General features: G+C 41.3%; 1 protein-coding gene across 2 annotated transcripts in view; it reads right to left on the reverse strand.

Moving 5' to 3' along the window:
• Nhe3 (Na[+]/H[+] hydrogen exchanger 3) overlaps window positions 1-13,283 on the reverse strand; it is a 165,068-nt gene that overhangs the window by 93,816 nt on the left and 57,969 nt on the right. For both annotated transcript variants that reach the window (XM_076203772.1, XM_076203773.1), the window contains exons 5-6: window positions 11,760-11,836; window positions 1,414-1,617 (exon numbers count right to left, since the gene is read on the reverse strand). In XM_076203772.1, coding sequence (XP_076059887.1) covers window positions 1,414-1,617; window positions 11,760-11,836 — 281 coding nt within the window. The remainder of the gene's footprint in view (window positions 1-1,413; window positions 1,618-11,759; window positions 11,837-13,283) is intronic.

Consider the following 13,283-nt stretch of genomic DNA (forward strand, 5'->3'; position numbering starts at 1 on the left):
ATAAAAGGAGAAGACGGGGAGAAATCCCTTCGGGCTGCGTCAAATTTTGCTCACACATACTACCTCACCCCCCATCCCATCTATTCCACCTCATGCATCACACATCATCCATATACAACTATTCTCCAATCACCCCTGTCTTCTGTTCTCTCCCGTCCTTCCTCAACAGACATTCCCCTCTTCCCCAAAGCCCCCTTCACCCCATCCATCCACCTCATCCTAGGATGTCCCCTCATGTTCACTTCCTCCACACCTGCCTTCCATACCTCTTTTACTAGTCTTTCTTCACTTATTCTTTCCATGTGTCCAAACCATCCCAACACTCTTTTATCAACCCTATCTCCCAACTCCCTTCCCACCCCTGTTTTCCTCCTCACCTCCTCATTTCTCACTCTATCTAGCCTAGTAACCCCCATCATACTTCCCAGGCACCTCATCTCAAACAGATTCAAACTTCTTATCTCTTCCTCTCTTATGTTCCATGTTTATGCCCCATACAGTGCTGTTGGCACAATCACTCCTTCATACAGTCTCCTCTTTCCTCTTAGCATCCATTCCCAAATGTCTATTCCTCATTACACTTTTTAATCCACCAAGGCATTTACTTGCTTCTCTCAATCTACATTCTACCTCCACCTCCACTCAACCTTTTCCTGCCACATTTGCACCCAAGTATCTAAAACTATCCACTTCCTCCAGTCGCTCTCCCTTAATGCTCACTTCCAGTCTGCTGCCACTTTCACCCCTTGTACATCTCATCACCTTACTTTTACCCACATATCTTTAGCTTTCTTCTACCACACACTCTCCCAAACTCTGTCACCAACTTATATATATATACACATATATACACTGAATGGTTCCCAATGAACAGATTAATATCTTTTCAACCACAAATCACATTTTAATTCCATGCCATCGCATTCGAGACTGAGAGTAGCTCAAAGGAGACATATGCCTCCTTCAGGCTACTCTCAGTCTTGACTGCGATGGCATGGAATTAAAAGAGATTTGTAATTGAAAAGACAAAGACAAAGACAAAGACAAAGACAAAGAGAGAGAGAGAGAGAGAGAGAGAGAGAGAGAGAGAGAGAGAGAGACACACACACACACACACGCACACACGCACGCACGCACACACAGCTTTCCTCACAGAGTAATAGACAGTTGGAACAAGTTAGATGAGAAAGTGGTGTGTGCAAAAACAATACATGAATTTAAAAATAGTTTAGATAAAAGGAGATATGAAGACGGGACACCACAAGCATAGCTCCCCTTCCCGTAAAATACAACTAGGTAAATACACACACACACACACACATATATATATATATATAGTATATATTTTATACACCAGTTGGAGGTGAAAATGTCTACATATACAAAATAAATGACAAAAATACAGCAACTTACCTTGATAGCACAATGGCTACAGCATCATTCAAAACACTTTCTCCAAACACAAGTGCATACAGGTTGACATCCACATGAAGATCAGAGAAAATGGCCAAGGTCGTGACTGGGTCCGTGGCAGATATCAATGCACCAAATATCAAACACTCCGTGAAAGTCAGGAGTGTTGGGTGAAACAGCAACATCAGGCCATATGTAAGTCCTCTGCAACACCAACAAGGTTATCTTATACAACTTCACTTACAAACCTTCAATAAAGCATCAAATCTTAGAATGACATCATCACTGCCATCATCATAACACATACATACCAAAAGGCCTTTTCCCTTTATAATGGCAGTGGCTAATTCAAAGCAAGCACCCATCCTACACCCATTTGCTACCCCTCCCATCCTAAAATCCCAAGGATGAAGGGTCATCCCTGTCCTTCACTGCACCACTCAGGTCATAAGCAATGCAGGGCCTCACAGAGCCAGAGCTGGTATACTCCCACTAATTCATTGTCTAGCAACCTGCTTACTCAGCCACTTGAAATAATTCACAGAGCAGACAAGAACATCCCTTCTGGATGTGTCATTTCTCATCCATTTATAACCATTCTCTCCTATCTTTTGTACTCTCTTCCTTGCTTGACAGACATCCATGCACATAATGCCCTGTTTGACCTGTCCATCCATATTATCCTTGACTTTCCTCTCAAATTCACCCCATTAACTATTGCTTCCCACATTTTTTTATCAATATTATTTTACACATTCCATCTGAGGTATTGTCTGCATGATATTGTGGGATTAAAAGCTGCTAAGTAGCATGCAGCTGATACTTTAGGGTCTATATGGGGTGCCCCTACAGACCAGACCCACACATCATTTTGTCTGTGGTAGAGGAAATCTTTATTCATAGAGAAATTATGATAATTTATTATACTGCGACTGTACCTTCGTTATGCTGTCCCCCCCACTCTTGTTACTGTCCTGTACCATTTCTGTGAATATTCATTTTCTCATTTTGCCGAACCCTGTCATGGGGCAAAAGAATACTACCACCAAGTCTCTCCACTTTAGTCATATAAGGCGACAAAAAAGGGACTAGGCATCCTTCTCCCTGAACCCACAAAGGAGACATTCCTAAAAAAAGGTAAAGGCATAAGAGGATCTGGGAGTTTTCCAACCAGACCCATAAGGTTTAGGTCTTTTAATATGCGTGGATGTGGTACAGATGAGAGTAAAAAGATATAGGCATTATGTTTGCAAGAAGAAAGATGAACGTGTTGGCATTCAGTGAAACTAAGTTGAAGGGGAGGGGCGAATTTGAGTTTGGGAGTGTAGTTGGGAGGATCACAGGAGTAAAGAGAGGATGAGGGAGAGAAAGGGTGGTTATACTAGTAAGTGACGAGATGGGTAAGTCTGTGGTAGTATGGAAGGAGGCTTCTTCAAGGTTAATGTGGATAATAGTGAAACTGGGAAGGGAGATATGGGTTTTTGTAAGTGCATATGGGACTGGTAGCGAGTTATGTGTAGAGGAAAGGGAGGCTTTTTGGATAGATTTAAATGAGGGCATAGAGGGTTTAGGGAGAAATGTCAATGTAGTGGTATTGGGAGACCTTAATACAAAGATAGGAAATAAACCAATAGATGGAGTGGTTGGAAAGTGTTGAGTTCCAGGTAAAAATTGCAGTGGAGAGTACACAGTGGAGATGTGCCTAGAGAGTTGATGATAGCAAATACAGTGTTTAGGAAGAAAGTCCAGCATAAGTACACAGGGAAGAGAATGGTGGAGGGAAACATGGTAGATAGAGCATTCATGGACTAAATTAGTGGTAACCAGGAGTATAGTATGAATATGTACAGTCGAACCTTGAAAGCCCAGACTAATTGGGGGGAAGGGTGGTCCGGTCATGCCAAACGTCCGGTCATCGAAAATATCGCCCTAACACCCGTAGATTTTCATAGCGGTATACGTATAGGTAATGTATGATATGCCATAGAAACACATAAGAATAATACTCTAACACTGTAATAATAACAATACTGTAATAATAATGCAATAATACTAATAATTCTGTGATAATAACTGTAATACAGGCATGTAAATGTACTGTATATACAGGTCCTGGAGCTGCAGCGTCTACGTCGTGGGACCACCCCCCAACCCCAAGAGTTGGGGGCCAAACGGCAGCAACCACCCCTGGCCACCGGCTCTACGCAGGTGGCACCGATGGATGGGCTCCTAATCTCAGTGAGACACACCACAACACCCTTCAAATCATACAAAACAAAGCCCTAAAAACAATTACAGGCTGCACAAATACAACACCTACAGACCATTTACACCATGAAACAAAAGTCCTCAAAGTCAAGGACCACCTCGACATGAGAGGCACACAAACACTTGCCGCAGCCACCACAAACACATTACACCCGCTACACTACATAGCAGAACACCCACACACACCAAGAAACATTAAAACAACACCCAAAGACCTTTATCATGCACAGATACTCTCTTCTCTTCCTCCACAACCACCAAATACCAGCCTCCGGAAACATATTCATAATCATATCACTCACTGCTCCATTAACACACTGAAAGACAACACACTGCTGCATGCCAGACCCCCTGATATCCACCCTTCTGAATCCTCTCTCCCACGAAAGGACAGAGTCCACTTAGCCAGACTGCGGTGCGGTCACCACCCAGCACTTCTAAGCTACCAGAAGAGGCTGGATGACCGCATTGTGAACAGCTACCCAGGATGTAACACTTCACCCCATACCATACAACACATAATGGAAGACTGCATTATACACAATCATGCACGCAAAGAAAACAACATACGCTCTATAAAGGATTTGTGGGAAAACCCAGTTTCGGCTATGGCATTCCTTGGGGAGACGGGACTGCTCGGACAGACAGTCTAGGGAACGACAACAACAACAACTGTATATACAGTGTACTGTACTGTATTTTTTATTATGTACACTGTAAATATCGGAAGGTATGCATGCGGGGCAGTGGTGGCGGCCAGGGTTGCCGCGTTTTCTACACTGCTGTGTAGAATGGGAGTGTTGCCATACCGGGGCATACATTATTCTCAGGCATGTGCAGACTTTCATAGCAAGATATACTTGTCAAACTTTGACAAAATGGTGGTTCTTGTTTTTTTATTCTTGAATGTATATAAGGCCCCCCATGCCCTAGAAAAAAAAAATATATATATACAGTCAAACCTCGGTTATCGAACGCTTCTGTTCTCGACCAAATCGGTTTTCGACCAAAAAGTTCGAGAATTTTACGTCTCAGAACTCGACCAAATTTCGGCTCTCGAACAAACCGAAAGAAGCCGAGCGTACCCGAACGCGGCTCACTCGCGAGCCGAGAGAACTCGAATGCTAAGGACGCTTCCTCCGTAGCGCATTTGCGATCAAAGTTCATTTCGAGCAGACGTGTTCGTTCTTATTTACGTAAATCTGACTTTTTTCATCTTTGCATTGTGTATTAGCCCCTAATCATGGGTCCAAAGAAAGCAAGTTCAAGTGGTGAAGAAAAGAGGAAAGTAGTGCGCAAAACTATTGAATTTAAAAAAGAATTAATAGCGAAATATGAATCTGGCGTTCGTGTGTCTGCGTTGGCTAAGTAGTTTGGGATGGCGAAATCGACGATAAGCACCATCCTAAAAAATAAAGACCAGGTTAAAGCAAGTGATGTGGCTTAAGGATCAAGTGTTTTTAGCAAACAAAGGCCACAGGTATTGGAGGAAGTGGAGAAACTTTTGCTGATTTTAGTAAGTGAGAAACAGTTAGCAGGTGATACTCTTAGTGAAGATGCAATTTGTGCCAAAGCAAGACAATTGTATGAAGATTTGATAAAAAAATATCCTAGCATTATTCCGGAAGGGTTTGATTTTAAAGCAAGCAGAGGGTGGTTTGAAAAGTTTAAGAAAAGAAGTGGGATACACTTATTTATGGTAAACAGTATACAGTGCAGTTTATGGTGTAAAATAGTAAAAAAAAAAAAAAAATAGAAAAAGTTGTTTTTTAGACTTGGAACGGATTAAAATTATTTACATTGATTATAATGGGAAAAATTGTTTCGGTTTTCGAACAAATCGCTTTTCGAACAGCCTTCTCGAACGGATTATGTTCGAAAACCGAGGTTTGACTGTATATACATATTATATATATATATATATATATATATATGTTATTGTCGCTAAAAAAAAAAAGCTGAAATTTTAGCGTAGAATTTTTTTCTACATATCTTTTGGGGTATTATATTCTATAAGTAACACAATTACCAATAAAAGTCATATTTTGATGTACCCTTTATTATTTGATAATTAGTTCTATGATTTTTAAACAAAAGCGAGTTTTTGAATGTTTTTAACAGCCCGCTGATGTGTAGAAAAAAATTTCTCATGTCCTTGTTCAGTTGCCACATGCCGCTATTTTACTACGTTTTGGTACAAAATTCTACGAAACGGCAGCCCTGGTGGCAGCTTGACTGGGCCAGGTTTGAGTAAACGTGTACGGCTGTCGCTGCCACCTACCGGACAAATAGGGAACTTTGCTTGAAAAGTCCGCCCTTTGTTCATTTCGACCAGTCATACGAGGGTCCGGGCATTCGGGGTCCGGGCTTTCGAGGTTCAACTGTATATGTTCTAAGAGGCGAGAGTGGGGGAATATGAAAGTGGGAGGGAGTGAAGGATAGAATAGAACTAGGAGTGGAGGCAGAATGGGGATGGTTCAAGGAGGGAGTCATAAGGTGTGCAAAGATGGGGTGTGGAACAAGAAGGATGGGAGGATATAGAAGGAAGGGTAGTGAATGGTGGGATGAGGAAACAAAGAAGGTTGTAGAAGAGAAGAAGCGAGCTTTCACATATTGGTTACAAAATAGGACGAGGGAGTCATATGAGAGGTACAAAGAAAAGAGAAGAGAAGAGGATTGGAGGAAATAGAAGGAAGGGTGGTCAGTGGTGGGATGAGGAAACAAAGAAGACGAGAAGAAACAAGCATTCACAGATTGGTTACAAAAATAGGATTAGAGGTATAAAGAGAAGTAAAGCATAAAATAATGGAGGCAAAGAGGAGAGCACATGTGAAATGGGATAGGAGTATGACAAAATTTTGAAAGTAATAAAAAGATTTTTGGAAAGAAATTAAAAGAGGAAGAGGAGGTGAATCAAGTAAAGAAGAAAAGGTAAAGGGTGCAGATGGAGAGATGATAGAGATGATAATGGAAAAGATGGCAGTAAGAGATAGATGAGCAGAGTATTTTAGGGAGTTGCTAAATTAAAGGAGAATAGGGACAGGAAGGTAGTTGCAATGGGAAGTGCTAAGAAAATGACAATAATGAGTGAGGAAAATGAAGAAATGGGGAAAGATGAAGTGAAATCAGTTGTTAAGATAATGAGAGCAAGTAAGGCACTTGGGTTAGATAGGTGTCATGCAGAAGGTCTAAAAAAAGGAGGTACAGTGATGATGGACTGGCTAGTGAACATAACATAAAAATGAAGGAGACTGCAAGAGACCATAAGGCCTACACTAGGCAGCTCCATATCCATCACCATCTGTCATCCCCATCCATAAAGTTGTCTAATCGTTTCTTAAAACAACTGATAGTTTCAGCACTTACTACATGATTACTAAGTTTATTCCATTCGTCGACCACCCTATTGGTAAACCAATTCTTTCCTATTTCCTTTTTAAATCTAAATTTGTCCAGTTTATAACCATTACTGCGAGTCCTGCCCTGTTGTTTTAATATGATGACCTTGTTTGCATCACCCTTGTTAAAGTCTTTGATCCAATTGAACACCTCTACTAGATCACCCCGCACTCTGCGTACTTCCAGAGAGTGTAAATTAAGGTGCCTAAGCCTCTCTTCGTAAGGCAAATTTCTGAGTCCATGTATCATTTTGGTCATTCTTCTCTGTACTGATTCTAGTGAATTGATGTCCATTCTGTAGGATTGAGACCAAAACTGTACCACAGTCAAGGATGGGTCTAACTATCGCTAGGTAGAGTTTAATAATTACCTCTGCACTTCTATTCGTTACCATCCTAGCAATGAAACCTAATGCTCTGTTAGCTTTATTACTGGTATTAATGCACTGTTTCCTGGTTTTAATGTCTGGACTCACTAGAACTCCCATGTCTCTCTCGAAATCAATTCTCTCTAAAAGCGTGTTATCTAAGTTGTATCTATTTTCGGGGTTGTGTAGCCCTATGTTTAACACGCTACACTTAGAGATATTGAAGTCATTTGCCATTTCACCGACCATGTGAACAATTTGTTAAGATCATCCTGCAGAATCTCTGCGTCGTCTCCCAACCTAATTAGGCGTCCTATTTTATTGTCGTCCGCAAACTTACTAACATCACTATTTATCCCATAGTCTAAGTCGTTTATATACATAATGAACAACAAGGGACCCAAAACCAAGCCCTGGGGGACCCCACTAGTAACATTGCCCCACCTAGATTTTACTCCATTTATGGTGACCCGCTGTTTTCTGTTACTAATCCAAGCTCTAATCCATTCTAACACTTTTCCTCCTAAGCCATGGGCTTTGATTTTATTAAGTAGTCTCTGGTGTGGTACCTTATCGAACGCTTTGCTAAAGTCAAGGTAAATAATATCGTAATTGTCACTGTTATCTGATGCCTTATATACTTTAGTGTAAAAGGATAGAAGATTAGTCACACATGACTTACCCTTGGAGAAACCATGCTGTGAATCACAAATTAAATTATATCTTTCGATGTGTTCTCTGAGTCTATCTACTATTATACTATTAGTGAGGTTTTTTAATGTTTGTTTAAGAGAGGGTAGAGTGCTGGAGGACTGGAGGAGTGCTTGTATAGTTCCACTTTACATGGGAAAAGGTGACAAGTGTGCGAGTTTAGTAGTTTCACTGGGATCAGTTTAAGTGTAGTTGGAAAGGCTTATGGGAGGGTCTTGATTGAGAGGATTAGGAGAGGAACAGTGTGGGTTTAGGACAGGTAGGGGTTGCATGGATCAGATTTTTGTGGTAAGACATATGTTAGAAAGCTATACCAAAAGGTAAGGATGTTTTTTGGCCCTTTATGGATTTGGAAAAAGCTTATGACAGTGTAGACAAGAAGGCACTGTGGGAGGTATTGCAGATATATGGGATAGGAGGAAAGCTTTTAAGAGAAGTCAAGAGTTTTTATGAGAGTAGTAGAGCTTATGTTAGAATCAGAAATGGAGAGGGTGAGTGGTCTGAGGTAAAGGTGGGGCTTCACCAGGGATGTGTTATGTTGCCTTGGCTGTTCAATTTATACAGGGATGGGGTGGTGCAAGAGGTAAATGCAAGGGTAATGGGTAGGGGATTGGAAATGGTTAAAGAAAATGGAGAAAAGTGGGAGATAAGACAGTTGTTGTTGGCTGATGACACTGCACTTGTGGCAGGATCAGAGGAGGGATTAAGGAAGTTAGTGACACAGTTTGGGAAGGTGTGCGAAAGAAGGAAGTTGAAGATAAATATGGGTGAAGGTAAGGTGATGAGATGTACAAGGGGAGAAAGTGGCAGCAGACTGAAAGTGAGTATTATGGGAGAGATTGGATGTGGATAGTTTTAGATACTTGGGTGCAAATGTGGTGGGAAAGGGAGGAGTGGAAGTAGAGGTAGAATGTAGATTGAGAGAAGTGGGTAAATACCTTGGAGGATTAAAAAGTATAATGAAAAATAGACATTTGGGAATGGATACTAAGAGGAGATTGTATGAAGGAGTGATTGTGCCAACAGCACTGTATGGGGCAGAAAAACTAAACATAAGAGAGAAAAAGAGGAATTTGAATGTGTTTGAGATGAGGTGCCTGAGAAGTATGATAGGGGTTACTAGCCTGGATAAAGTGAGACACAAGGAGATGAGGAGAACAAGGGTGGAAAGGGAGTTGGGAGATAGGGTTGATGAACGAGTATTGGGATAATTTGGACACATGGAAAAATTGAGTGAGGAAAGATTAGTAAAAGTGGTGTGGAAGGCAGAGGTAGGAGTGAACATGAGGGGGCGACCAAGGATGAGAAGGATGGATGGGGTAAAAGGGGCATTGGGAAAGAGGGGAATATCTATATAGGAAGGACGGTGGAAGACAAAAGATAGGGGTGAGTGGAGAATGGTTGTGTATGGATGATGCTGTCATGGGGGGGTGAGGGAGTATGTATGAAAAATAAACTGATGCAGCCCAAAGGGATTTCTTCCCATCTTCTTCATTTCTACATGAGGGGACCGAGTGTGGGAGGTTGCCAATTCAATGAAGTGGCACTGCTTCTGACCCAGGGCAGTGGGCAAGATGCAGGGATGACCCATCATCCAGTAGCCAAGATAAGTGGGTGGGAGGACTGGATGGGAGTGGAGTATATGGGGATGGAATGGGTGGGAGTGGATTTTATGCCTTTGTTTTTTGGCTAACTTCCTTGTAAGGGGGAAAAAGCCTTTGGTATATGTACTCGTATATGTATTTTACAAATTCTTTACATACGCTCAAATCAGCCCAGTTTTTTATATACATAAGAACATAAGAATGAAGGAGACTGCAAGAGACCATAAGGCCTACACAAGGCAGCTCCATATCCATCACCACCTGTCATCCCCATCCATAAAGTTGTCTATTTCTTAAAACAACTGATAGTTTCAGCCCTCACTACATGGTTACTAAGTCTACTCTATTCGTTGACCACCCTATTAGTAAACCAATTCTTGCCTACTTCCTTCTTAAATCTAAATTTGTCCAGTTTAAATCCATTACTGTGAGTCCTGCCCTGTTGTTTTAATATGATGACCTTGTTTGCATTACCCTTGTTAAAGCCTTTGATCCACTTGAACAATTCTATTAGGTTGTGTAGCCCTACGTTTAACACGCTACATTTAGAGATATTGAAGATCATTTGGCATTTCACCAATCATGTGAACAATTTGTTAAGATCATCCTGCAGAGTCTCTGTGTCATCTCCTGACCTAATTAGGCATCCTATTTTAGTGTCCCCATGAACTTACTAGCATCATTATTTATCCCATCGTCTAAGTCGTTTATGTACAAAATGAACAATAAGGGACCCAAAACCGAGCCCTGGGGGACCCCATTAATAACATTGCCCCACCTGGATTTTATTCCATTTATAGTGACCTGCTGTTTTCTGTTACTGCTCCAAGCTCTTAATCCATTCTAACACTTTTCCTCCTATGCCATGGGCTTTAATTCTATTTTGTAGTCTCTGTTGTGGCACCTTGTCGAACGCTTTGCTAAAGTCAAGGTAAATCACATCGTAATTATCATTGTTGTCTGATGCCTTTTATACTTTAGTGTAAAAGGATAGAAGATTAGTCACACATGACTTACTCTTGAAGAAACCATGCTGTGTGTCATTAATTAAATTATGCCTCTCGATGTGTTCTCTGAGTCTATTTACTATTACTGATTCAAGCATTTTACTTATAACCGATGTCAAACTGATTGGCCTGTAGTTGCATAGAGACAATTTATCTCCCTTCTTAAAAACAGGAACAATGTTTGCCTGCCTCCAAGCAGTAGGCACAAAACCAGTGTCTACAGATTTATTAAATATTTCAGTTAACTGATCGCAGATTTCAAATTTACACTCCTTAAACACTCTCGGAAAAATTTCGTCTGGACCCGGGGATTTTGTAGCTTTAAGTCTTTCTATCTGCTTGACTACTTCTACTTTACTAATACTGATATTAGATAGTCTACTTTCTTCATCCCCACTGAAAATTGGATGGCAGTCATGTACTTTATCTAATCTCTCATTAGTAAACACCGAGAGAAAATACTTGTTAAACTCCTCATTCATTTTTCATCATTTTTAATTGGGCCTATTCTTTCTTTACTTTTTGTTCTATAGAGATGAAAGAAACCCTTAGGGTTGGATCTTGCTTGACTGGCAACCTTAATTTCATAGTTGTTTCACTGTACATGTATCATTTTTAACCAGCTTTGCCATTTCATTATATCTTGATCTAAGGTGTGTTTCCCCATTTTTTATCTCTACATAAAATCCTCTTTGCATTCCGATCTCATGTTTCACTCCGTCCGTCACCCTATTTGACAGCTTTATTTTCATGTTATATATGCATACATACTTGTATACATTATTCCTGGGTCTAATGAGAGACATATCTAAATATACTTAGAATTTCCAGCAGAAAGATGTAGGAAGGAAAAACAAGAAATACTGTAACTTGATATGAAAGATATGTCCTTGATATGAAAGAAAACCTATGAAACATAATGCAAAACAACATAAATCATAGTAAGTGGTTATTAACAATAAAAACTTTCAAATCTTATGAAATACTTACCCGACAACAAATGCAGTAATTGCCGTTCCAATGAAAGCAAATGCAAATATAGCACCCAGGTTTTTGAAGAAGTGTTTCTAGAAGGAGAAAAACTCTGTGAGCACATTTCAAATATCACTAATTCTTTAGATTAAATATATATATATATATAGATATATATATATATATATATATATATACATATATATATATATATATATATATACACACACATACATATATATATATATATATATATATATATACATACATTCATACATATACAAAGAAAATTTAGCAGTAATACAAATTCAAATCTTAAAACAAGCACTCTGCAACAGACTCAAATTCTATATCTCACTAACCCCTCCCCAACACCCCAAAAAATCAACCCAACAGAAAAATCACTCCCAGTGCAAAGTAACAATCACACTGGCACACCTACAAACACCTTACTGAAAGAGCACTAACAGAGAATTGGCTTGAAAAAAGGCATAGATGGCCCAAGATGAAACCATCACATAGAGGAGTGACAACCTTACATTATGTTGTCCTACACTCAATATACACACCAAACTACCTGTTCCCCTGTAGAGACTACACAAAATCTCTTCACTGAGTGACTTATGGGACAAGACTGTGAGAGCTGCGGGTTTCTTACCAAAAGAGGATTGGGGAAACTGAATGAATGACAATAACACACAACCCCCTACCCATTCAACTGAACTGCTGGTGAGAAGAGAAGCGATAAGAACAGAATAGAATAGAAGAGTGAGAGGGGGGGTGAGGGAGAGGGAGAGAGGGAGAGAGAGAGAGAGAGAGAGAGAGAGAGAGAGAGAGAGAGAGAGGGAGGGAGGGAGGAGGGGGGAGGGAGAGAGGGGGAGGGAGAGGGAGAGGGAGAGAGGGGAAGGAAGGGAGAGAGAGGGAGGAAGGGAGAGAGAGAGGGAGGTAGGGAGAGAGAGAGGGAGGAAGGGAGAGAGAGAGGGAGGAAGGGAGAGAGAGAGGGAGGAAGGGAGAGAGAGAGGGAGGAAGGGAGAGAGAGAGAGAGAGGGAGAGAGAGAGAGGGAGAGAGAGAGAGAGAGAGAGAGAGAGAGAGAGAGAGAGAGAGAGAGAGAGAGAGAGAGAGGGAGGGAGAGCGAGGAAGGAAGAGAGACAGAGGGAGGGAGAGCGATGAAGGAAGAGAGACAGAGGGAGGGAGAGAGAGGAAGAGAGACAGAGGGAGGGAGGGAGAGGAAGGGAGAGAGGAAGGAAGGGAGAGAAGAAGGAAGGGAGAGAGAGGGAGGGAGACAGAGGAAGGAAGGGAGAGAAAGGGAGAGAGGTGGGAGAGGGAGTGACAGGTGAGAGACAGGGGAGAGAGAGAGAGAGAGAGAGAGAGAGAGAGATGGGGGGGATGGAGAGAGGAGAGGATGAGGGAGAGTAAGAGAGGAGTGAGAGAGAGGTGGGGTGAGGGGAGTGAGGGGGGAGAGGGAAGGGAGGGAGGGAAGAGAGAGGGAGGAGCTAGTGGGAGGGAGGGAGGGAGGGATGGAGAGGGAGGGAGGAGGGATG

The sequence above is a fragment of the Oratosquilla oratoria genome, chromosome 20, assembly GCF_046742065.1.
Source record: "Oratosquilla oratoria isolate Oo_2021 chromosome 20, ASM4674206v1, whole genome shotgun sequence".
In the NCBI taxonomy this organism is placed as follows: domain Eukaryota; kingdom Metazoa; phylum Arthropoda; class Malacostraca; order Stomatopoda; family Squillidae; genus Oratosquilla; species Oratosquilla oratoria.